Source organism: Diaporthe amygdali, assembly GCF_026229845.1.
Source record: "Diaporthe amygdali strain CAA958 chromosome Unknown NODE_6_length_1560011_cov_65_102424, whole genome shotgun sequence".
Lineage (NCBI taxonomy): Eukaryota > Fungi > Ascomycota > Sordariomycetes > Diaporthales > Diaporthaceae > Diaporthe > Diaporthe amygdali.
This window is the reverse complement of record NW_026517026.1, coordinates 1,455,998-1,477,236: the sequence shown is the minus strand read 5'-3', so window position 1 is coordinate 1,477,236 and position 21,239 is coordinate 1,455,998. Positions and strand designations below refer to the sequence as shown.

Sequence of the window (21,239 nt, the reverse complement as noted above, 5' to 3'; positions counted from 1 at the left end):
GCTAGGCGTCGTACACATTGGCGATTAAGTTTGATGAGTTTGCAGAACTCTGCACTGGTGCAACGAGCCATCTCACCAATGGCACAGCTGCTTGTTATTCCCGGCTCGACTCGTGTTGAGCAGGTTCTCCAACTCGCTCGACTAGTGGTTGCCTATTGTTTCCGATAGCGCTGGAATTCATGAGTCCTCACAGATATGGTGCTTCTTCACTTTCCTTTTGATACCGGCACGCTCGATCTCAGCATCCTCATTCTCAACCATTACTGTGCGATGCATGGGCTTGCTTTGCGCCGCTTATTGTCGGTCCCCACAATGACGAACAAGCCTTCCCGCGGCCACCGGCCCCGTTGCCCGTGGAGCCTCGCGTCTGGACTCCGGATATATCAAGGATGCTAGCGGGGGAGGCTCTGAGCAACTTCGGCAAGATCCACGCTGCCGCAGCTCCGCTACGATCCGGGCTACAGGTCCGCCCAGACTAGTCCGACGACTGCTTCTCCTCGGGCTCCGCTGGAACTGCTTCAATGGTCGCAGGTTCGCTCAGTTTGCTGAGGAGCCTGTCATAATAACCGCCAGATTGGGTAACCCCGCCTGCTCTTCAGCGTGACATCTTCCGCACTTGGTGCTGTATCTTCCGATCTGATGTGTTCCGACCTGATTTCTTCCGATCCGGTATGACGAAGTTCCGACAGCAGGGAGACATACAGGGCCATTTTAGAAATTATCCATTGTCGCGGTTGAGACCCCCACGAGCTGTCCGAGGGCTGACTATTTCTCTCATGTTGCTTGTACGACTTTCAACACCAGAACAAGGGTGTAGTGCCCTCGACTTGTGTGATGTGTATTATTGTTGGTACCTTTGTCAGACTTCCTCCTACTTCGGCGGTCGTAGAACAGGGTGTAGTGAATATGCTGCGCCTGTATTCGAGAGCATCTGGCGGGCAGACAGTATTCTACAGGAAGGCCTCTAAGTCAGTGCAAGTGATGTACCGTGCTTTGCTACCTGGGACTCGTACACTGGGTCGGCTCGTTACTCGCCTCGTCGCTTGAGCGTCGCCGAGTGTTTTTGCTCCGTTGATCTCGTGCACTCATGAGGCGAATTACCCCAGGGTCACAGCCTGGACTCGGCAGCGTCACAGTTCAACAGGCGACAGGTTCATCATATGCATTGGCGCGCACAACCGTTGCAATATTAATGCAGATGCCACACCGAAGTGTATTCGTTTCAACCAAATAATCTGGGCAGTCGAGGAGGGTAGCGAGACCGAGACATTCCAACGGTTGCTCGTGTGACCTCCTTCCGTCTTTGGCACACGACGATCGATGCTCGTTGCTAATGCACGTCACTGACAGTACGAAGTGGTGTATGACAAGAGTAGCCCAGCTGGTACCAGGCGTAGCCTCCACAATCTTGTCGGCGTGCTAGGAGATCACAGATGGCCACTGCTTGAGTATTTCTAAGAGTCAGCAATCGTCTGCCTCGAGAAGGGCGACGTCAGCACTAAGTTTGAGTGTGTACATGTGAGCGGCTTGTGTGGAGGGCATTAAATGGGACGGGCTTTGCGCAAGAGACCACTCAGCATCCGCACTCAAGTGACGACTTGAGACGCCATTACTTGATGCTATCAATTAAACAGTACACAATAATAACTTGTCGCTTGGCGGAAATGAGGACAGGCTGATCACTGAGGGGTTCGATGTTGCGTCCTTTTCGGAAAGTGATTCGTATGTTGGCTGTGGCTGGGTGGGCATTTTCAGGACTGCAGGAATGCGAGATGCAGTCGAGGGACAGGGCAGCCGCAGCCGAGCCGCGTGGGAGAATCAAGTTAAGCGAAGCGACAGTTGCAACCCGCAGACAATCTCCACCAGGATCTCGACTCTCGATTCCTTCAATGGGCCTGGTCAAAGTTTTGAGCTCCGAAGTTTCTGATCCACTCTTTGCTCCATGTGTGCCGAGTATGTGTACTCTGTGTTTGATGCAACTATGTACTTTATACAATAGGCCACACTAGGAGGGGTCCCATAGTCCAAGGGTCCACCCTTACAACCAATCAACTCACTTCTTCAATGTGACCGCCAAATTTTTTTTTCTGCAGTTGCTCCTTGGAGCCTCGCCAAACCGCCGCAGCAGCACCGAAAATGCAACCAACATCGTCCCCTACCAGCTCACTCCCCGCCGGCCCGCGAAACCGATCGTGACGCCGCACAGCCCCTGCCGAGCATCGCGAGACCGAAGATGGCTGGAGAGGGCAGCACCTCCTCGTCGCTGACATCCACATCGCATACGCTCACCCACCCCGCGCCCACTAGCAACGCCATGGCCGCGACCACCACCGCTCCGCTCGAGGCAGCTTCTATGCTGGCCTTTCTCGACTCCCTGAAGGCCGAAAACCGTCATGCTTTTCTGCAGCCCCCGGCGTCAATATCCACGGCGTCTCTGCACTGGGCCAAGCAGGCGCTCGATGCCTTCGCCGGGCAGGTCAGCGATGAGCAGCAGGCCGCCAGGCTGCGGGACAGGAAGAGGAAACGAGAGGTCGGGCCCAGTAGCGAGGTATTAAAGATCCGGAAGGTTCACGTGGACGGCTTCGAGACCGGCCAGGTCTGGCAGCAGACGAGAAGGATTATCAACAGTGCTCTCAGTCTGTCTTCAAATGTCTTGAAAGAGCTGGAGGAGAATGGGCAGATCCAGACAAACGGGGTCGAGTCCGGATTACCGAATGGCAACACTAAGAAGCTACTGAGTGAAGAGGATGACTCTGAGCCCCCCTCTAGCGAAGAGGACGAGTCAGCCAGCGGATCAGACGCAGAGGAGGAAGAGTGGGAAGACGCCGAGTCCCAGCAGGGCCAAAGTGAGGGCTCAGCAGAAATAGATGAGGACGACGTGGAGGATATCGAGGACATCGAAGACGAGGAAATGCAAGATGAAGATGAAGAGGACGACTTCGACGATCAGCCAGCCGACATTTACGTCGAGGATCCACACGGCCTCAACGACGGGTTCTTCTCTATAGACGACTTCAACAAGCAATCACAATACTTCGAGGACCAGGATGCCAAAGCTGATCCTTTCACGGATCAAGCAGACGACGATGACGAGGTCGATTGGCATGGAGATCCTTTCGCGCCATCCAAGGGCAAGGTTTCGAAGAATACCAAGGAAGAGGAGATGTCCGGTGACGAGGATGGGGATGACGATGAGGACGACGATGCCGGCCCGACGTTCGGCGACATGGACCTGAATGCCCCAGAAGGTGCGAGTGATGACGAGGGCGACTTGGCAGACGGAATAGCAGGGGACATGGGGCTCGATCTCACAGCGAACGACATTTTCTACAAGGACTTTTTCGCACCTCCGCCCAGAAAGGCAAAGAAGGGAGAGAAACCGAGGAAGTTCAAGCCAACGAGGCAAGGTACGCCAGACGAACGGGACATGGAGCGGGCCATGGATAACGTCCGACGGGATCTCTTTGATGATGTGTCGGATAACTCAGACGAGGAGGATGCTTTGTCAGATGCGTCTGCTGGTGATCCAAAGTCTCGACGGTCGGCACACGAACGGAGACAGGCCAAACTGTCCGAGGAGATCCGCAAGATGGAAGCCGAGCTCGTGGCCAAGCGCGCCTGGACGCTCTCTGGTGAGGCATCCGCGTCCGCACGTCCGATGAACTCTCTGCTCGAGGAGGATCTAGATTTTGAGCACGCGGGCAAGCCTATCCCGGTCATCACGGAGGAGGTTAGCGAGGAGCTCGAAGATCTCATCAAGCGGCGAATCATTGCAGGCGAGTTTGATGGAGTGCCAAAGCGGAGGCCGGACGCAGACGTGCCTGCTGACGTTCGTCGCGGCCTGGTTGAGCTCGACGATGCCAAGGCGAAACAGAGCCTGGCGGAGATTTACGAGGAAGATCACGTCAAGGCCACCAACCCAGACTCGTACGTCAGCGCCAAGGACGAGAAGCTACGCCGGGAGGAGAAAGAGATCGAGGCAATGTGGAAGGATATCTCAGCGAAGCTCGACTCCCTCAGCAGCTGGCACTACAAGCCCAAGCCGGCGGCGCCCTCGCTGCAGGTTGTTTCGGATGTCGCCACGGTTGCCATGGAGGACGCGCAGCCCACCACGGCACAGGGCGTCAGCGGAGGCGAGAGCATGATCGCGCCGCAGGAGGTGTACAACCCGACCAAGGACACGGCGGAGAAGGGCGAGGTGGTGGCCAAGAGCGGGCTGCCGGTCGCGCGGCAGGAGATGAGCCGGGAGGACAAGCTGCGCAGACGCAGGCGGGAGAAGGAGAGGATCAAGAAATCCGGCGGGGAAACGACCACGCTCGGCAAGAAGGCGCAGGAGAAGAAGGACACCATGGCGGATCTCAAGAAGGGCGGCGTCAAGGTCATCAACAGGAAGGGCGAGGTCATGGATATGGATGGCAAGAAGCCGCAGGCCACCAAGGCTGCCACAAGTGGGAGCTTCAAGCTATAAGTGCCGAGCACTACATTACGAGATATCACAGGAAAGCATCATTGACGAGCTTAGCTCTATATCCACTGTTATATGTTACTTGCATGGCATTGAGTTCTCCTCGGGTTTCGAAGACCGTCGAGATAATCGACAGTGACAGTGACTATATGTGCCTCAGCCTCTAAAGCACAAACGGAGTGGCTGATCGTGAACCACGCTGTCGTCTTGCTGCAGTGAAGATAAGAGCTAAACATACTAACACCATGCAAAAAAAAAAAAAAAAAAAACAGCTCCGCCTGGTCTGCTCAAAATGAGAAACATGAAACCGCCGTAGCTTGTCATGGAATTATGAATGAGCCTAGACAAGTGACTGACGAGATTGTACGGCCCAGATATCGTCGTCATCGAGGTGTATCTGTCCTAAGAAATTCGCCTTCGCGAATGGCTTGATGAGGACTTTCGACAATTTCTGCCATTGATACCACTTTCACAGTCCGAACACAGCCTGCTCATCTATTCCATTGAATTTCCCGAGCTTTGATGTTGTGAAAGTATCGATACGCGGCAGGTTTACCACGGCACTGTAAAGAACTCTTGCTGCTTCACCTGTTATTGCAGCAAGAGCCTTGAGAAATTGTTAGTGTTCGCCACCAAACTATAGTGACGTGCACGATCCCGACGGCACACATTGAAGGCCGCGGCTCTTGGGACCCACCCGACAAAGTCCGGCCAATCAGCTTCGCCAGGTTGGTGATCAAGCGGCGATTTCTAGCGCACCTCAATTCGCAACGCTCCCCAAGAGCGGGAGAAGACACTTTCGAGCAGCAGCGACCCTTGATCTTCAATTGCAACATCCGGTCTCCTCTCCACTCCTTTTTCTTATCCAGTTGAAGATTCGACCGGGTATCTCATATTCAGATCCACAATGTCGGGCGCATTACGGACGTCGGCCTCAATGGCCTTGAGAGGTGTGTACAGCAACACATTCCATCCAGCACTGCACTGCACAGAACCATTCCGACTTCGACACAGACCGGTGTGACATCAGATAAACTGACGGGAATCTCCTCACTGCAGTCAAGCCGACAAACTTCCTCGTTCCCTACCGCATCGCCGCCGCCTCTATCTCCTCCTCGACAAAGAACAACGCCGCACAGGTCCAACCCCACGGTGCCCACTCGACGTCGTTGCTCAAGCCACGGAAGGAGGTGCCTTTAGCGAGCCAGGAAGGCACAAAAGGCGCCGTTCAATATGTCCTGTACGTTCTAGATGCCCGGCCAAGAAGTCCAGAGCTCCGTGGCAACCGCCAAATTATAGAAGCATACGTGAGGACGGGAGGCTAACAGGACAACAACAGCACGACTCTAGACCAGATCGTCAACTGGGGGCGGCAATCCTCGCTCTGGCCCATGACCTTCGGTCTGGCCTGCTGCGCCCTGGAGATGATGCACCTTTCAACCCCGCGGTACGACCAGGACCGCATGGGCATCATCTTCCGAGCCTCGCCCCGGCAGTCGGATGTCATGATCGTGGCCGGCACGCTGACCAACAAGATGGCGCCCGCCCTGCGCCAGGTCTACGACCAGATGCCCGACCCCCGGTGGGTCATCTCCATGGGCTCGTGCGCCAACGGCGGCGGCTACTACCACTACAGCTACAGCGTCGTCCGCGGCTGCGACCGCATCGTCCCCGTCGACGTCTACGTCCCCGGCTGCCCGCCCACCAGCGAGGCCCTCATGTACGGCATCTTCCAGCTGCAGAGGAAGATGAGGGAGACTAAGATCACGAGGATGTGGTACCGGAAGTAAAGGAATTTCCCTCACAGGGGGCGTTGATGATGGTTGTGACGACTGGTGGTTGTGGCTATAGGGCGGGTCATCCGACATAGACAAGGTTGACCGGGAGGCGGTTACGGAAGAGGCGGCGTGGCTATGCCGCAGGTTGCCCAAATGGCTGTGTGCTTTGGGGACAGACGGCCTGATCTGGGGTCGAGGATGGAAATCCGAAATTACACAGCAGCTGACACATCGTGGCCGCTTTCTTTCATTTGTCACCGTGCCTCCTGTATATAACAGTGTAGCACTAGTCAGGAAGGAAACCGGGTTTCGAAACAAAATAGACGTGAATATGCAAGCCACGGTTTGTTTAGCCAATGCTACTCCCGGGCGGTGCAGCAGTGTGCAAGGAGGCGCAGTTTGCTCCTCGCTCCGTGTGCTCCGGGACATGCCAGGCATTCACTCAGACTGCCATCCTGCCCTTCATGACCAGTGTTCTCGGATGACCTTGAGCCAATAACGACCTTCAGAATACGCGCACTTGTGATAAGAAACACCCAATCAATAAGTAAAGATGATATCCGAATACCAATTGTACGAGACTCACCCGATAGGTGTCTGGGACTCAACAAGCAACCTTGTTGCTTGCAATATCCTCAAGCCTACACAGTTGGCTTTCCCCACGACGCTGGGCTCGTATCGCTGCGTACTTCCAGCAGTGTGTACTGTTTATTCTGAACCCTTTTCTGTAAGCCTGGATATATTCCGAGAGCCCGACTAAGCCTCCCACCATCTCCGTCCGCCCCCGTCCGGTCCCTACGTATTATTCCTCCTCCCACTAGCACCGTTTCCGGTCGGAAAGAATCGCCATTGGTCTTGAACATAGCAAGGGAGGCCGGTGAGATATCGGCGCTCGCCAATTTTCGGGCCAATTGCTTTTGGGAGGAGCCCTTGTCTTCTTGCTGGGTTTACTTGTATCGTATACAGTCATCAGGGCAGAGGACAGCACGGAGTGAAAGGCGCTGTCTTAGATAGGCTCTGAAGCTTTGGCTAGAGATACGACAGTCACAAATAGCGTATACGCGAAGGGCTTAGGCGGGCTATTGGGAAACTGCCCTGCGCTGCAACGGCTTGTCCGGGAACCGGGTACCGTAGACCATGGGACTCGTCTCAAGGAGGCAGACGAGGGACCTATCCTCGTCCACCACGGCAAACATCCGTCTACAGAGGAACGAATTGTCTACGATCTCTGCAAGACACAAGTGGAAGCAAAGCGTTTATAATTCCTAAAGCTTGAGAATGCCCGCCCTCGGATCCGCCCAGTTTGTCCCTCGAAACGGCGTTGCTATAAACGACAGACTCTGTAGAGACTTGTGTGTCCAGTCTCAACCAAATGTGTAGAAGAAACATCGTCCTTGTCCTCTCCAAAGCATTGCGGATGGATGATGGCCAATGTCTCCGTACGACAACAAAGAATACATGCTGCTCTGTGTCGGGTCCTTTCACGCCTGAACGCCTTCCGATAGTAGTTGTAGCCCCACTCAAGCGCTCTTACCTCTCCCCGCTTAATTAGGGCCGTTGTCTACAGCCCACCACCAATTGTTCGTCTTTCCATGCCCGAGATTCTCGAGCACAGTCTTTTCCACATAGACCAAGACACTGAAATACTTATTCTTGTCCGAAACCCATGGTCTCTTCAACCGCGATGGTGAGTTTCTGCTGTAACTGCTCAAGTGACTTGTATGGCGGCAAGTCCAAGCGGTTGAAACTGTGGGTTGGTCAGTAAAAAGACATCGAGTAAGTTTGCGAGCCTAAGGACTTGAACATACCAAGTGTGTGCCTTGGGCAAATTGTTGACCTCACCCGCCTTCTCGATGGTAAATCTACGCGGCCCATCGCTGCCTTGCAAATCCTTGAAGCCGTTGACCGGGATCCTCGATGTTCCAGTCGTGAACTGCAGCAGTCGACTCTTCTGTTCTCCGTCCCAGCTTCGCACCGTCTGCCAGAAGAACTGAATGACCTCATCACTTTCGGTGTATCCACGGTAATCTGTATGCTTCTTCCAATCGTCCACGTCGATCTCGGCGATACCGCCGATGAGTAACTCGAGCTCACGCTCATCGAACACATTGATGAGGTCTTGAGGGATGAGTTCGTGGAATCCCTCCCTGAAAGCCTGGAATTGCTCCGCAATACGTTTCTCAATCCGCCATTTGACCATCAAGTCGACATACTCCTTCTTGTTGTCATTGGTGACGTCGATGTCGCGGCCGCCCGGAATGAGATCCTCGACAGTGATCACACCAAAACGCTCGTCTTCTGTGGAGAAGGTTTGCTCCAGTATGCCACCCGAGATATCGTTGTCCAGCATCCACTGGAGAGATCTGTGGAAGTCGGCATCCACACCCTCCATGTCTGCCAGGACTACAGACTTGCCCAAGATCATCTTATACAATGCGCCAATGAAGAAGGCATCAAGGAAACGCCTGTGGAAGATAGCCAAGCCCACCACGCGCCCAATAAACTTGAAGTAATTAAGATGTTCAGGATTAATACCTGAGTGAGGGTTGATTTGAAGGGTGTAGTTGTCGTGTGCGGAATATTCGAATAGGCAGTAGAAAGGGTTAAACATCTCGTGAGAAAGAAGGAAGAAGAATTCTCGGGATAAACCGCCATAGTCGAGACCATCCTCGCCATCAAATTTAATCATCAGGCGCTTCTTCAGATCAGTAGCAGACTGGCGCGAAATTTCGGCGAATGAATCCTCGAAAATGTGCGATCGACGGATCTTGATATGGCATTGCCCGGAAAGAATGCGCATAGCCGGCTGGGAACGGAAGTAGATGAGCTTGCGTCGGAAATCGCGCTTGTATTGCGGCACGTTCTGGTCCAACGAAGATGGCAGCCGTGGGTCGTCCCAAGTCGTCGTTTTCGTGTTGTGATCGACGAAATAAACCCGAGCTGTGTTGGTAAGACGCATTTCCCATCCGCTCGGAAGGGGACCCAGTTGAGACACTGGCTGCTGCTGGATGGTCCCACTGGCGTTGTTCTGGCCGCCGTACATCCTAATGTATTGCTGCCTCCGGGGATCAACCCAAGTCGTGGTCCTGGTATTGTGGTCGACAAAGTAAGGTCGTCCCTCGGGTGTGAATCTCTGCTCCCACCCAGGAGGAAGCTCGCCCGTGCCAGGGCTTGTGGCCCCAGTATGCATCATTGTCTGAGCATTGGCACTCTGTGCGGCCTGCTGAGCCTGTAGTGTAGGGGAGCTAGAACCCGTCCTATCTTCGGGCAGTGTGCGGTTTTGATGCCTCTGTCGCTCGACTTGTGTAGACTCCTCTTGCCTCGCCGTGTTGACTGCCCCGCTGGCGCTGGGTCTGTTCCAACTCGTTGTTCGTGTATTATGGTCAACATAGTAAGTACGGCCCAGGTTGTCTTCTCGGCGCTCCCAGCCGGGCGGTAGACGTCCCTGCGCATCCTCAAAGGGGCTCAGTGTGCTGTTTCCGCGTGGTGCTGGGGCGCCATTCGGGGGTGGCTGCGATGACGACGACGGTGCTGTCATACTGGCAGGTCGGTGCGGAAGATTCGCCGGGTTGCCATTCGTACTACCACTTGGATTTCCCATGGCCGAGGTCGGGCGTTCGGACGAGCGATCGGGGTTGAGAGACCCTGCAGCGGAGGGGTGCGGGCTAGCAAGCGATGGTCGGTTATTCGCAGCTTGTCCTCTTGGTGGGCTGGACAGGTTGGTAGAAAGATTGATTATCAGTTTGCCATGGACGACGAGATTATCAGTCGACTTCTTCAGGTCTCTGGTAAGCATTTGATCTATTGCGGCACAGTTGTACGTTAGCATCATTGCGAGAAATTGTGGTTGTCAAGGGCAAAATTACCATCAGCGTCTGGAGCAAGCTCTATCACGTCGCCAATGCGAATATTGATAACACCAAGGAAGCCCTGGTCCTTCTTCTTGAACTTCTTTTGGTCAAAGACTTGGACTGCCAGAATGCTGTCCTCGTTTACTTTGCTGTGGACAGTGTTAGCTAGCAGGCTCCGGTCCCAAGCTCGAACGTCGGGTTTGCACACAAGTCAAAGCTCTCGTTCCAATAGGGGCAGAGCGTCCTCTTGGACACAGCGGTTGTCTGTGTCTGTTCGCCACTGATGGTCGCGACAGCGAACGGGTCGGGAAAGCCTGTGACAGGGTCAGTGAGGGCTTATCATGGCAGTTTGTGACTGTGTTCTCGGGGTGATGCATACGAAATACATCGCGCTTGTAAAGCCCGTCCGCGGCGATGACTGCGTCCACGTTAGTATACAGATGGGCACGTGTGCTCGCATGGGACTTTACTCGTCACTCGAAGATTGGGCTGGTTGCTGTTGATAGAGTCTCGTCAGTGAGTGGTCTCATGGACAGCAGCATCATCACACCGGGCCTCTGCAGTCTGGGGTCTTGGGGTGGGATGCTGCTCGCGTGGGCCGGGGTAGGATGAAACGTACGCAGGAAGCCCGGAATCGTTTCGGCGACTCATCTTTGCAGTGGCAGCAGGTTGTCCTGCTGTCCTCGGGGTCCTCCTCTCGAAGTCAAAAAAAGAGATGGAGGGATCAAAGGACTAGACAAGCAAAAAAATGGCTCAGGAATCCACCTGGTTGGAAGGAAAAGGAGTAGCCAGGCGAGGACTGCAGGATGGACGGGCGCTAGATTGCTGACAATGACGACTTGGTACGGTTCAAGGGCGACGCAGGCGAGTTGAGGCTGTGCTCTCTCGGGCCCCCCGCTCTCCCAGATGCTCGAACCAATCCCGCGGCCAAGTCAGATCTATCAATAATGGCAGCAGAAGGGTGCGAGGCCAGAGGGGGCTGGAGCGGACAGCTGCAACTGTTGTCGGCGGGGTTTCGATGCGGATGGGTGCAGCAAGAATGCGGCGAATCGCTGATGGATGGAAGGCGTCAAAAATGTCAGACGGGGGGGGAGGTGACAGTTGAAGGAGGAGTGGGTATGTTCCAGTTCCAAAGCCAGCCAGGCAGCCCACCCGCAGGCGAGATGTGCCTGCACCGACTATGGATGGGGACGGATGATGAGGTGAGCACGGAGCACAGGGCCACTGGCAGTCTGGAACTCGCACTGGGCCAGGACTGCCCCAGGGGCGGGAACGACCTCGGGAGGGGTGCCAAGGAAGAAGGAAGTTTGCCGTGCACCAGCCGTGGCAGTGAGTTACCAGCTCTGGAAGGACTGGCCACACCTTGTCAGGCGCGCCCTGCCTGTTGTGGCCCAAACACGCTTCATCACCATCCCAAGGTTCATGCGACTCCGTTGGCCAGGCATTCAGTCCGTCAACACATCCAGCCAGGAGTGGGCTTTCGAGCAGAAGATGTTGTGTGACCTAGTGTGTGTTTATTTGTATGACAACCTTAGGATTAGCTATAATTATTCCTGACTGCCTAGGCACGCTTCGTGCTGGTCTAAACATGTGTTCCTCTTATATATCAACGTTGATGCGGCATGTCTTGCCCTCAACTACTGGCAGTCCAGCCACACACAACCTTTGTTTAACAACCTAGTTTTAGGTTCCGCCCTTCTCTTCCTCCCTCCCTCTTGAGGAATCGTAGGTTGTGGCTGTCACCTCTATCAGCTGTTATACTCGTCATTAGACTCTGCTGCGCTGCACTGGGCTTGCCTGGTGGAGCAGCCTATGACGTTAACGTGCTTCTCTCAATCCGGGCTGGCGGGTAGAAACTGGAGGGTAGCCTCATATCAGCCTTGTCTCACATAGCACCTTTGAAGGCAACATTTGACTTTCTCCTAGACAACCTGGGAGTCCCTTGGGCAGCTTAGCACGTCTGACAGGGACGTGGAGGAGCCCGTCTATACCAACGTGGTGACCCACTATTAGGGGGAGACGGCAATTACAAGGTCCGCGCCCAACTGTGAAACCAGTACACAACTTTCCACACAGGCAAACTTGTTGCGGCAATGCCCTAACATACCCCTAGATGGCTATACCTATGTATCGTGGATTCCATTTGTTAAGTCAAATAATGCAATGGAGAAGCCTGTCCTTTTCCCCCTTTAACCAGATACGCCTTGGGCAAAAGCAACCGCAACCATCGCTTCTGGCAGGCCGAGCCATGCAAGCTCAAAGTTTATCATACACCCAGCGGTTTCTCGTGCCACCTCAGCTATGCCGTCTTCTTGGAGCCCTAATTGGTTTCGCAGGGAACACCACAACCAACCACTTCAATAGGGTGCAAAGCCACGGGGTGCGCCCCTAAAGCCTCCACGGTAGCCTCCGCGGTAGCCGCCTCGTGGCACAAATCCGCCTCGTCCACCGTAGAAACCCGGGGCTCCACGGCCACCTCGGAATCCGCCTCTTCCGCCGCCGCGCCCCCTGCTCATGCCTGGCACGTTGGTCCTCTTGGGGACGACCTTGATGTTGCGGCCCTTGAAGACGCTCTCGTTAAGTACGAGGGCTTGGGCGACCAGGCTCGGTTCGGTGAATTCGACATAGGCATAGCTGCAGCATCGTTGTCAGCAGGGCCGCTGTAGGGAGAGATGGAATGGTACAGCACATCGACTGCACACTCACCCCTTGGGTTGCCCGGTGAACTTGTCCAGCAGGATTGTGACACGGTTGATGGACCCGCAGCTCTGGAAGTGCGCCTGGATCTCCTCGGGAGAGGCCGAGTAGTCGACGTTGCCGACGAAGATGCTGCGGCTGTCGACGTCGGTCTTGCTCTCCTGGGCGTTCTCGGCCTGGTTGTCCAGGCTGGCTTGCATCTCGCGGAGCTTAGCGGCCTCCTCTTCCATCTCTGCAACCCGTCGCTTCATTGCAGAGATCTCCTCCTAAAAGCGCCAGCTCTTGTCAGATCTTCTTTTTTTTGATACGCCAGAATCACCGTATCTTGTAGTAGCCCACCTCTTCATTGCCCTCTTCCTCGGCAGGGCGAGTCTCCTCCTGGACCTGTTCCTCTGGCTTGGCGTCGTCCATGTTTGTATCCTGTCGTTAGTACGGTCGAATGTAATCAGAAGCAGAAAGAAGAAGTGAAGGGAACTGTGAATGGGAGTTAGCAGGAGCCTTGCGCGCAAAGGGAGACGGTTTCTTTGTTGCGGGGGCCGCCTATGGCCAGGTAACCAGACGACTCAGCTTGCGCCACCTGTCGTCGCTCTCGGGATGTGCACGGCGCAGAATGTGTAGGAGTCGGAATAGTGAAAGGCTGGCTTACCTCCAAAGACGGGATAATACAGGTCGAGTTCAGGGACCCTTCACAATGAAAAAGTACGAGGCGAGCCTGGGATGACGCGGAGGGGAAAATGGCAGTCAAGTGTTGACTTGAAATGAAAGGCTCCGGGCGCGAGGCTTATCGCTGATAAGAAGACCCGGTCTACGCGCTACTAAAGTACATCGTTTGCAGGGATGTTTGATATTTTGCCAGCAGCATCTACCAAACACCACCCGAGGACGACGCATAACTGGAACTTTCGCTGGTTGAACAAAAACGGCAATTACCGACGTGAGAAGTAAAACTTGCCAATGATGGCATCAACATCATCATAGGATTTTTCAAGAGGACCATCTTATTCACTGCATATATTCACCTGGTCGCCGCGGTCCTTTCAAAGGAGATTGATGATGAGGCTGTTCACAGCAATGTCAAGTATAGAACCTACTGCGCATAATCTTCAGTGGATTCACATCTCGTATGAATCGTTTATGTATCTCACAGGATAAACAGTAAGATGTACTTGCAGAATTGGCTACTCTTTTAGTCTAGTTCTAATGATGCTTCAACGCCCGAGCTCTAGGGGGGAGGGGGGGGAGCTGTTACGGTCGATTTCCTACAGCATGCCTCCCTGGCTTCGTCCCAGGTGTGCTTCGTTTGTAGAAACCCCTCTCCTCCGTGTCCAAACATTGAGCTATAAAGCACCTGGTGGCCTCCAACGCATCTCTTGATCTATACCCAAAGGCCGTCCATCACACACATCGTTTGTCCTTGCCACAAGAATCTCACCTAGAGGCACCATGGCTTTGGTACCTCCTGTTGACAAGGATGGCTTCTCCTATGCGGGAGACTCGCTCTTTCGAGAAGCCAGCAACCTCAACCGCCACCGTCGAGCGACAGTCTCGGAGCTGAAGGTACACTTTGCAGGCAAAGACACCGATAACAGGCCTGCTCACTGGTACGAGGCTCAATTGCTTCACTATGGTCTTCCTGGCAGTAAAGTCAAGGGCATAGCTTTTAAACGTCGTAAGTTGCTTCTAAACCCTTACTCGTAAGGCAGTCCCACCAGTTCTAGGCCATCATGCGAATATGTCCAGTGTGTTCTGAGCAAGGCGTTCGTGAAAAGGCCTGTGGAAGAGATGTGTTCACTGTCATACGGTGGCGTGTGGTTCGACAGCTGACTCCGTTTGTCTCAGTCTTTGATGCTGTGATGGCTAAAGGCGGTCTCACCGTGCCAGCTCACATCCAGAAAATCGAGGCAGATCTAAAGAAGGAGTGGAACAAGAGAGAGCGGGAGGCCAAGAAGGCCCACAAAGAGTCCGAGGGCAGAGGCACCAAACGCAAAGCTGACCAGGTTTCCACCAATGTCAGCGTCAACGTCTCTGTCCAGGTCTCCAGCACTGGAGCTGTCCAGGTCCAGGCTGCCCAGCCGTCGACGAAGAAGTCAAAGGCAGGTCCAACGGGAACGGTCACCTCTCAGAAGGCTGCAAGCTCTACCACGCCCAAGGGGAAGAAGACAGCGACTCCTGCGGCCAAGAAGGCGGTCACTTCCTCCACAACCACAACCAAGGCTAAGAAGGCACCTGCCACCAAACCTGAGAAGGCCAGCCCTGCGCCAAAGCCAATCAAAGCTGCCGACAAGAAACCAACTCCAAAGACGCCTCGCCCATCCAAATCAAGTACTACACAGGCGTCTGGATACATGATCGGAGGATCGAGCGGAGGTTACGACGATGCTCCCCCTCCTTACTCTGAGACTGATCCTGGTTGCGGTCCTGGATTCCAGGCCAGCCTTCAGCGGTCTATCGGTCTGCTCAACGGAAGATACGAGGTTGACTGCCCGTACATGGCGCACAATTTCCCCGAGTCCAGTGACGACTTTGGTATCATCGCGACGCTAGACGGCAACAAAATCTGGTTGAAGTTTGACTTCGGCCCAGTTGTCGGAATCATGAAGGTAGACCGACCATACGAGCCGGATGAGGATGAGGTCGGAGCTACGGTGCTGTGGCGTGGGGAGTCCGCCGTCGAGCAACAGGACATCAACATCGACACCGTCCCTCGTGCCGGCGAGGCGAATAGGCTGTATTTCTTGGGCGGTGGTCACATGCGAGGCACGATTGCATACGACTGGCGAGTAATCGAGTTCGATGCTTACCGAATCCCAGGCCAGTCTATGACCTCCGAAATCAGCCCCAGTCAAGCACGAGCCGAGTGGGCGAGACGGGGCCAGCACTGGTGAAGGGCGTCAGGTCGCAGAGGAGGCAATATCACTGGGCATGGCAAAAGTGCTTCTTACTGTGAAATGAGGTCGGCGTGATGGTCTTGCATTGTCACGGCGCAGCAGGTTGTCTTAATCTCGCACATCGCGCCGTCATTTGATAGAGGCGGTCTTTTACAGTATTTTAGTCACCCTGAAATGTTGAGATGCTGGACATGGAGTCAAGATCTTGGCCCCACTTCCATCGTGGAAAATGGTCAACAAATATGTTATGGTACTCGTATCGATTTGTCAGTTCAGACCCGGTTTTAGAATCGCCAACAAACTCAAACATAACCTCGGGAACCAGCATGTAAGACATGCAGCCCCCGCAGGTACGCCCTTCCACGGCTGGTCGTAAGCTACGGTACCTAGGCACGCTAGATGACTTCATTGGTCTGTAAGACCTACGACCAAATATGAGACTCACACATCAACAACAACAGCTCAGAGAACCAACCTGCATAAACTACCAACAACCTTGAAGAAATAATCGCCGATCAAGTGTGACTGGTCTCGGTCTCTGGTCTTTTGTAGCAAGGACAACTCATAAAAGCTACTCGTCTTCTCGTCTTCCCAACCAGGCATCTAGCCAGCCCTGACAATATCTCATCTCATTCAGTCAACTCACTCATCAGAAACCAGCATCATGGCTCCAGAACGCCCCCAGCCCAAGTCCAAACTTCAGGAGTTCTTCCCAAACACCAAGCTCCCCATCATCATCTCAGCCCCCATGCTCGGCATCTCAAATGGAACCCTAGCAGCACACGTATCCAAGGCCGGCGGCTTCGGCATGGTCCCCGGCGGGTTGGACTTCAAACCCGGCAGCGCTCAAGTTGCCGCCCTTGAGAACGAGCTCAAGACCGCCCGCTCGGTGCTGGGGCTGACCGAGATGACCCTTACGCCCGCGCCGGTCGGCGTGGGCTTCCTGACCTTCGACCAGTCCGTCGTCCACTTCCGCCAGACCGTCCTGCCGATTCTGGAGAAGTACCTGCCCCAGGCCGTGTGGCTGTTTGCGCCTGATCAGAAGGCCGCCGAGAGGGCACACCCTGACATCATCGAGGCCTGCCATGACCACGGGATCAAGGTGTTTGTGCAGGTCGGCACCGTGGCTGCCGCGAGGGAGGCTGCGAGAGATGGGGCGGATGTCATTGTGGCGCAGGGCGTCGATGCTGGCGGGCATCAGTTCGCCGCGGGAGCGGGAGTGGTCAGCCTTGTGCCGGAGATCAGGGCTATGTTGGATGATGACTTCATGGGCAAGGACATCGCCTTGGTAGCCGCTGGTGGAATTTCAGATCCGAGTGCTGTAGTGGCTGCGATTGCCTTGGGTCAGTGTACTGCCTTTCGTATTCTTTGCCAGAACAAACGAGAAGCTAATGGTTATGCAGGAGCTGATGGTGTTGTCATGGGCACGAAGGTTAGTCTTGGTCATCCCTGGCGACAGCTGTGTGACATAGGTCCTAACTATCAGGCTATAGTTCATCCCCGCGAAGGAGTCGAACGCACCGGAACACAATAGGAAGGCCATTCTCGAGACCCGAGATGGAGGGAGCACAACCGTAAAGTAAGGACGTTGCCATGATGTGATTTCTACTTCGGCGCTGATTCGGTCAAATTGATAGGTCAACTTTCCATGATGAGCTTAGGGGTACGACTTTCTGGCCAGAGCTGTATGATGGCAGGGCTATCATAACCCAGTCTTATAAGGACCATCTCTCGGGTATGTCTATCGATGAGAACAAGACAAAGTTTGACGAGGCAAAGAATGCTGGAGATGATTCAAGGCAGATGACATGGGCGTAAGTTCAACCATATCGAACACTCTCTTCCTACGATTACTGATGAATTGCAGCGGCACGGGTGTTGGCTTGGTCAAAGACGCAATTCCGGCGGCCGACATCGTTAGGAATACGAGGGAGGCAGCGAAACAAAGACTGCAAGCTCTCAGATTCGCTTTTGATGACGAGGGCAAGGACTCAAAGGACAAATCATGGGTCAAGGAGTTGGGCCACACTCTATACAAACACAAGTGAGCGGATGAGGACAATTTTAGCCAGCAATGAGGCCCAGTCGAGAACGTGGTTCCATCAGGTTGTTCCTGACCGTCAAGCCTGTCTGTGTAGGATCGTCATGAAGTAAGCTCGGCGACTTGTTTCTGGACAGATTGCTTAATTTTCTTCATCCCCGCATCCATTTTCATGTGAACTTCATATGGAATGTACAAATGCTTGCGGCGATTTAGAGCGCCCTGGGCTGCTCGTAGACGATGTACTCCTATGTCCCCAGCCATCAATGAGCTTTTCCAGACAGAAGAGATTGGTCTCATGTGTATCTCGCTCATAACGACGACTTGAAAGCTCATAAATGGCTCAAATGAGATGCATCTTGCGGACAAGGCCATAATAAACTGGCCCCTACGTTTCCAATACTCAGGTTACTCCCTCGAGTAGACCTGCCGTCCTCCCACCCACGTCTCCTTCACTTTCAGGTGACGAATGTCCTCAACATCTAAGTGCTCCCAGGGCTCATCCAGGACGACCCAGTCGGCCATTGCCCCTGGCTGTATCACTCCAGCCTTTCCGTCAAGAAAAGCACCATGAGCAGGACCCTCCGTGAAACCCACCAGCGCCTCGCGAAGCGTCAGCGCCTCCTCAGGATACCAGCTGTCCAGACTTCCGCCTTTACCCTTGCCTGTATGGGGACTCTTCCTGGCGACAGCCGCATAGATGCCCTCGAAGGGGTTGGGGGGCTCGACTGGGAAATCACTCCCCAGCACGGGCCGTAAATCGAGCAAGGAGTGCATCCTGTAGGCCTCCCCGGCGGTTCGCTCGCTTCCCAGTCTCAGCTCAGCGTAACTCATGTCTGAAGTCGCGTGGGTTGGCTGAATTGATGGAATAATTCCCATAGAACGCATACGCGCCTGGTCGTGAGGATGTATTATCTGTGAACTATTCGAGCCGCCGATCAGTAAGACTTCGAAACTTGTTGGCTCTGTAAGTGTTCCTTGGGGTGTAAGGCCGCAGCTTGAAAGGATCCCAACAATCTGCGTGTAACTTCGTTTCAAGCAGAAAAATTCCTATAGGGATAATCTCTTATATGGCTGTGCTCCTTTCTATACCAGTGAAGTCACTGGCAAGCCTGTGTATTTCTGCGAGCTGTAGTCTCTCCTCCAGACAAGATGGCCGCCTGGAGGTGGAATCGATGCTTGAAAATACAGTGATGCTAGACGTCAAGGGAATGTATCTTACTGCTCTATTCGGAAACGGTACTTAGCCTGGCAGACTGACACCATTTGTCCTGGGCAGAGATCGATGAGTGCGGCTTCCATTGCATCAAGAGCGAGACGGTTCGCGAGATCTTTCCACTTTGTCAGCAAACCATGTCTCAATCCTCGCAAGTGCCTTTCGAGCACTGCCTTATATAGAAGACGCTTCCTGAGAATGGGGCTCTTGCAACGTTCTCAACTGAGGAAAGGGGGCATGGAATAGTACGAACCACCGATGGCGTGAATGTTGACTTGGTAGCCTTCTGCCGACCATGACCTTGCCAAGGAGGTGAGTGTGGATGCATTGACAAGAAGCGAGCCTGACGTATCCAGGCGATCGGAGTAGGGCTCGATCATCGCGCTTCCCCAGCTACCCAGTGCTCCATCTGTTGCACAGGTCAGCATATTTCCGGATACCATGAGTGACTGCAGCTGAGAAGTGACAAGTTAGGCACGCACCGGCGAAGAGTTTGACGCTTTTGACGCTAAGAAACCCATCACCATCGGTGAACGCGGATACTTTCTCTGGACAAAACGTATTCCTTTCCTCGCATTCGATCATAGCATAGACACGCAACGACCAGTCATCTGCACTGAGAATTTTCTTATACAGCTGCAGCTCATTAGTAAAGACACCCGCATCATGTATACCTACAAGTCCAACCGAGTGGAGGCTTTCCATCGCGGACTTGAGGAAGGTTGCCTTTCGAGCGCCATCTGGCCGTGGCCAAAACTTCATAACGACCTCCATAGCATTGTCGCAAAATACGCCCATCCCAGGCTCGCGGACAATCTCTCCGCCAGGAATATCAGGCAAGTCGTCCGGCAGCAGATCTAGGACCGCTTGGGAAACCCAGATGCAGTGAACATCAACGCGGTCCAGCATTATGTACAGCCCGCTGAAGTCGGCAAGCATGGCCTAACAAGACGGACAAAGTCAGAAAACATACGGTTGCTTTGAAGGCCACACTTACTGCAGTTGGCATTTCCCCCAATACCATCTGGTCCCAGCCGACGCCCCTGATCCAGTTATCCCTGGAGCCAACGCCCTGATGTGCCGAAACATAGGCTGTCAGACGGTCCGTCGCCTCTTTTATTGATTTGGATCCGAACAGGTCCACGGAATGGAGAAACTCTCCATACTGAGCCAAATGGCCATGCTGCCGAGCTATCAGTCGCTAATGAAGGGGTCTTTTTGGGCAAGACCTCTTACACCATCCCAAAGGCCAGGAATGGCATGGCCTGGGCGAAGCTCGACGGGATTTGATTTGGGTTTGAAGACCTCACCAAAAACCCCGTCCTCAACGGTGAAGCACGATGCCGAAGCTTGAGTTGAGAATTTAGCCGTGATGCCCTGCGAATAGCAAAATGTTTGGACCTGGGGAGTCGACGTGAAGACCTCTTGGAGTGGGCCTTGAAGCCCAAGGTAGACCGCCACCACCACCACGGCAAATGACAGCCAGAGGCCTCCTCTTAAGAGGAGAGAAGGCATATTGGAGAAAGTTCAAATGGGAATATGGTCAGGCGAGAAAGAGTCACATTGCATATGTAGTTTCGCGTTTGATTGAGCAGGAAAAGAATTGAGGTTGTCCTTAATCAAGTCGTTGACGGTGGGGATCGTTGATAGCAGATAAGGTTGGTGTTACTGTGCCCATTGACCCTGCCTCTGTTGGCGGGCATGGATCAACTCTGGACATTTCCAATGACGTATCAAGACTTCAGACGTCGTCTCTTGGCCTTCATTCAGCAACAGTTCCTGAGATATGTCTTGTCAAGGTTCTTGGATCTCGCAGCAGGACGTCAGAATGCGTTTGCACTTCTGTGATTGAAAGCCTTCTCCAAGCTTTTCCCATCCTGGCACCGCCCAACAAATTTGAGAAGGCAACATCCAGGATGCAGTAAACGAAGTGAACAGTCCACTCTTCAACTGCATTGATCATTGCCAATCCTGAAACTGCATCACAGCCGGTTTCTAAGGAGACAGGCCGTCATCCACAGAGTACAAATGTCGAAATTCCTCTGCATGGGTACGCGCAAGACGTCTCCGGAGCAGGCTTTGAATCGAGGTAAAAGGATCTTTGGATGCATCCACATGTAGTCGTGAGAGACGTCTTCTTGGAATACAGACATTTACAGCTCCTGGGGCCCTTTCAACCTTATGTCTGTTTGTCCAAAAGGGCACTTGTTGTCCACCTTGGACGGAGGCTCGAAAGTTCTGCACACGAATCCAGGCACTTGCCATCATCATCCAAACCTTACAATTTCATCCCCCGACGGACC

The 21,239-nt window shown here is 53.9% G+C and overlaps 7 protein-coding genes across 7 annotated transcripts; 4 read left to right on the top strand and 3 right to left on the bottom strand.

Moving 5' to 3' along the window:
- Positions 1-2,233: 2,233 nt before the first annotated feature.
- Positions 2,234-4,468, top strand: J7T55_001188 (U3 small nucleolar ribonucleoprotein; the record flags this gene model as incomplete). The annotated part of the gene is made up of 1 exon (XM_053140478.1): positions 2,234-4,468. One exon carries the CDS (start codon positions 2,234-2,236, stop codon positions 4,466-4,468), a length of 2,235 nt encoding a protein of 744 aa, XP_052996833.1.
- A 904-nt stretch (positions 4,469-5,372) lies between these two features.
- On the top strand, positions 5,373-6,255 carry J7T55_001187 (mitochondrial nadh-ubiquinone oxidoreductase 20 kd subunit; the record flags this gene model as incomplete). Its single annotated transcript, XM_053140477.1, has 3 exons — positions 5,373-5,415; positions 5,525-5,705; positions 5,805-6,255. 3 exons carry the CDS (start codon positions 5,373-5,375, stop codon positions 6,253-6,255), a joined length of 675 nt encoding a protein of 224 aa, XP_052996832.1.
- Positions 6,256-7,890: 1,635 nt separating this feature from the next.
- On the bottom strand, positions 7,891-10,745 carry J7T55_001186 (E3 ubiquitin-protein ligase hulA; the record flags this gene model as incomplete). The annotated part of the gene is made up of 7 exons (XM_053140476.1): positions 7,891-7,990; positions 8,052-10,044; positions 10,110-10,243; positions 10,303-10,408; positions 10,474-10,512; positions 10,565-10,590; positions 10,714-10,745. 7 exons carry the CDS (start codon positions 10,743-10,745, stop codon positions 7,891-7,893), a joined length of 2,430 nt encoding a protein of 809 aa, XP_052996831.1.
- Positions 10,746-12,451: 1,706 nt separating this feature from the next.
- Positions 12,452-13,202, bottom strand: J7T55_001185 (polyadenylate-binding protein 2; the record flags this gene model as incomplete). Its single annotated transcript, XM_053140475.1, has 3 exons — positions 12,452-12,728; positions 12,801-13,057; positions 13,131-13,202. The coding sequence occupies 3 exons, from the start codon at positions 13,200-13,202 to the stop codon at positions 12,452-12,454; spliced, it is 606 nt and encodes a 201-aa protein (XP_052996830.1).
- Positions 13,203-14,234: 1,032 nt separating this feature from the next.
- J7T55_001184 (uncharacterized protein) lies at positions 14,235-15,676 on the top strand (the record flags this gene model as incomplete). The annotated part of the gene is made up of 2 exons (XM_053140474.1): positions 14,235-14,460; positions 14,631-15,676. 2 exons carry the CDS (start codon positions 14,235-14,237, stop codon positions 15,674-15,676), a joined length of 1,272 nt encoding a protein of 423 aa, XP_052996829.1.
- Positions 15,677-16,343: 667 nt separating this feature from the next.
- J7T55_001183 (2-nitropropane dioxygenase) lies at positions 16,344-17,727 on the top strand (the record flags this gene model as incomplete). The annotated part of the gene is made up of 5 exons (XM_053140473.1): positions 16,344-17,022; positions 17,083-17,111; positions 17,173-17,258; positions 17,317-17,493; positions 17,547-17,727. The coding sequence occupies 5 exons, from the start codon at positions 16,344-16,346 to the stop codon at positions 17,725-17,727; spliced, it is 1,152 nt and encodes a 383-aa protein (XP_052996828.1).
- A 401-nt stretch (positions 17,728-18,128) lies between these two features.
- Positions 18,129-20,451, bottom strand: J7T55_001182 (uncharacterized protein; the record flags this gene model as incomplete). Its single annotated transcript, XM_053140472.1, has 6 exons — positions 18,129-18,642; positions 18,943-19,051; positions 19,190-19,345; positions 19,419-19,878; positions 19,934-20,119; positions 20,173-20,451. 6 exons carry the CDS (start codon positions 20,449-20,451, stop codon positions 18,129-18,131), a joined length of 1,704 nt encoding a protein of 567 aa, XP_052996827.1.
- Between the last annotated feature and the right edge of the window lie 788 nt (positions 20,452-21,239).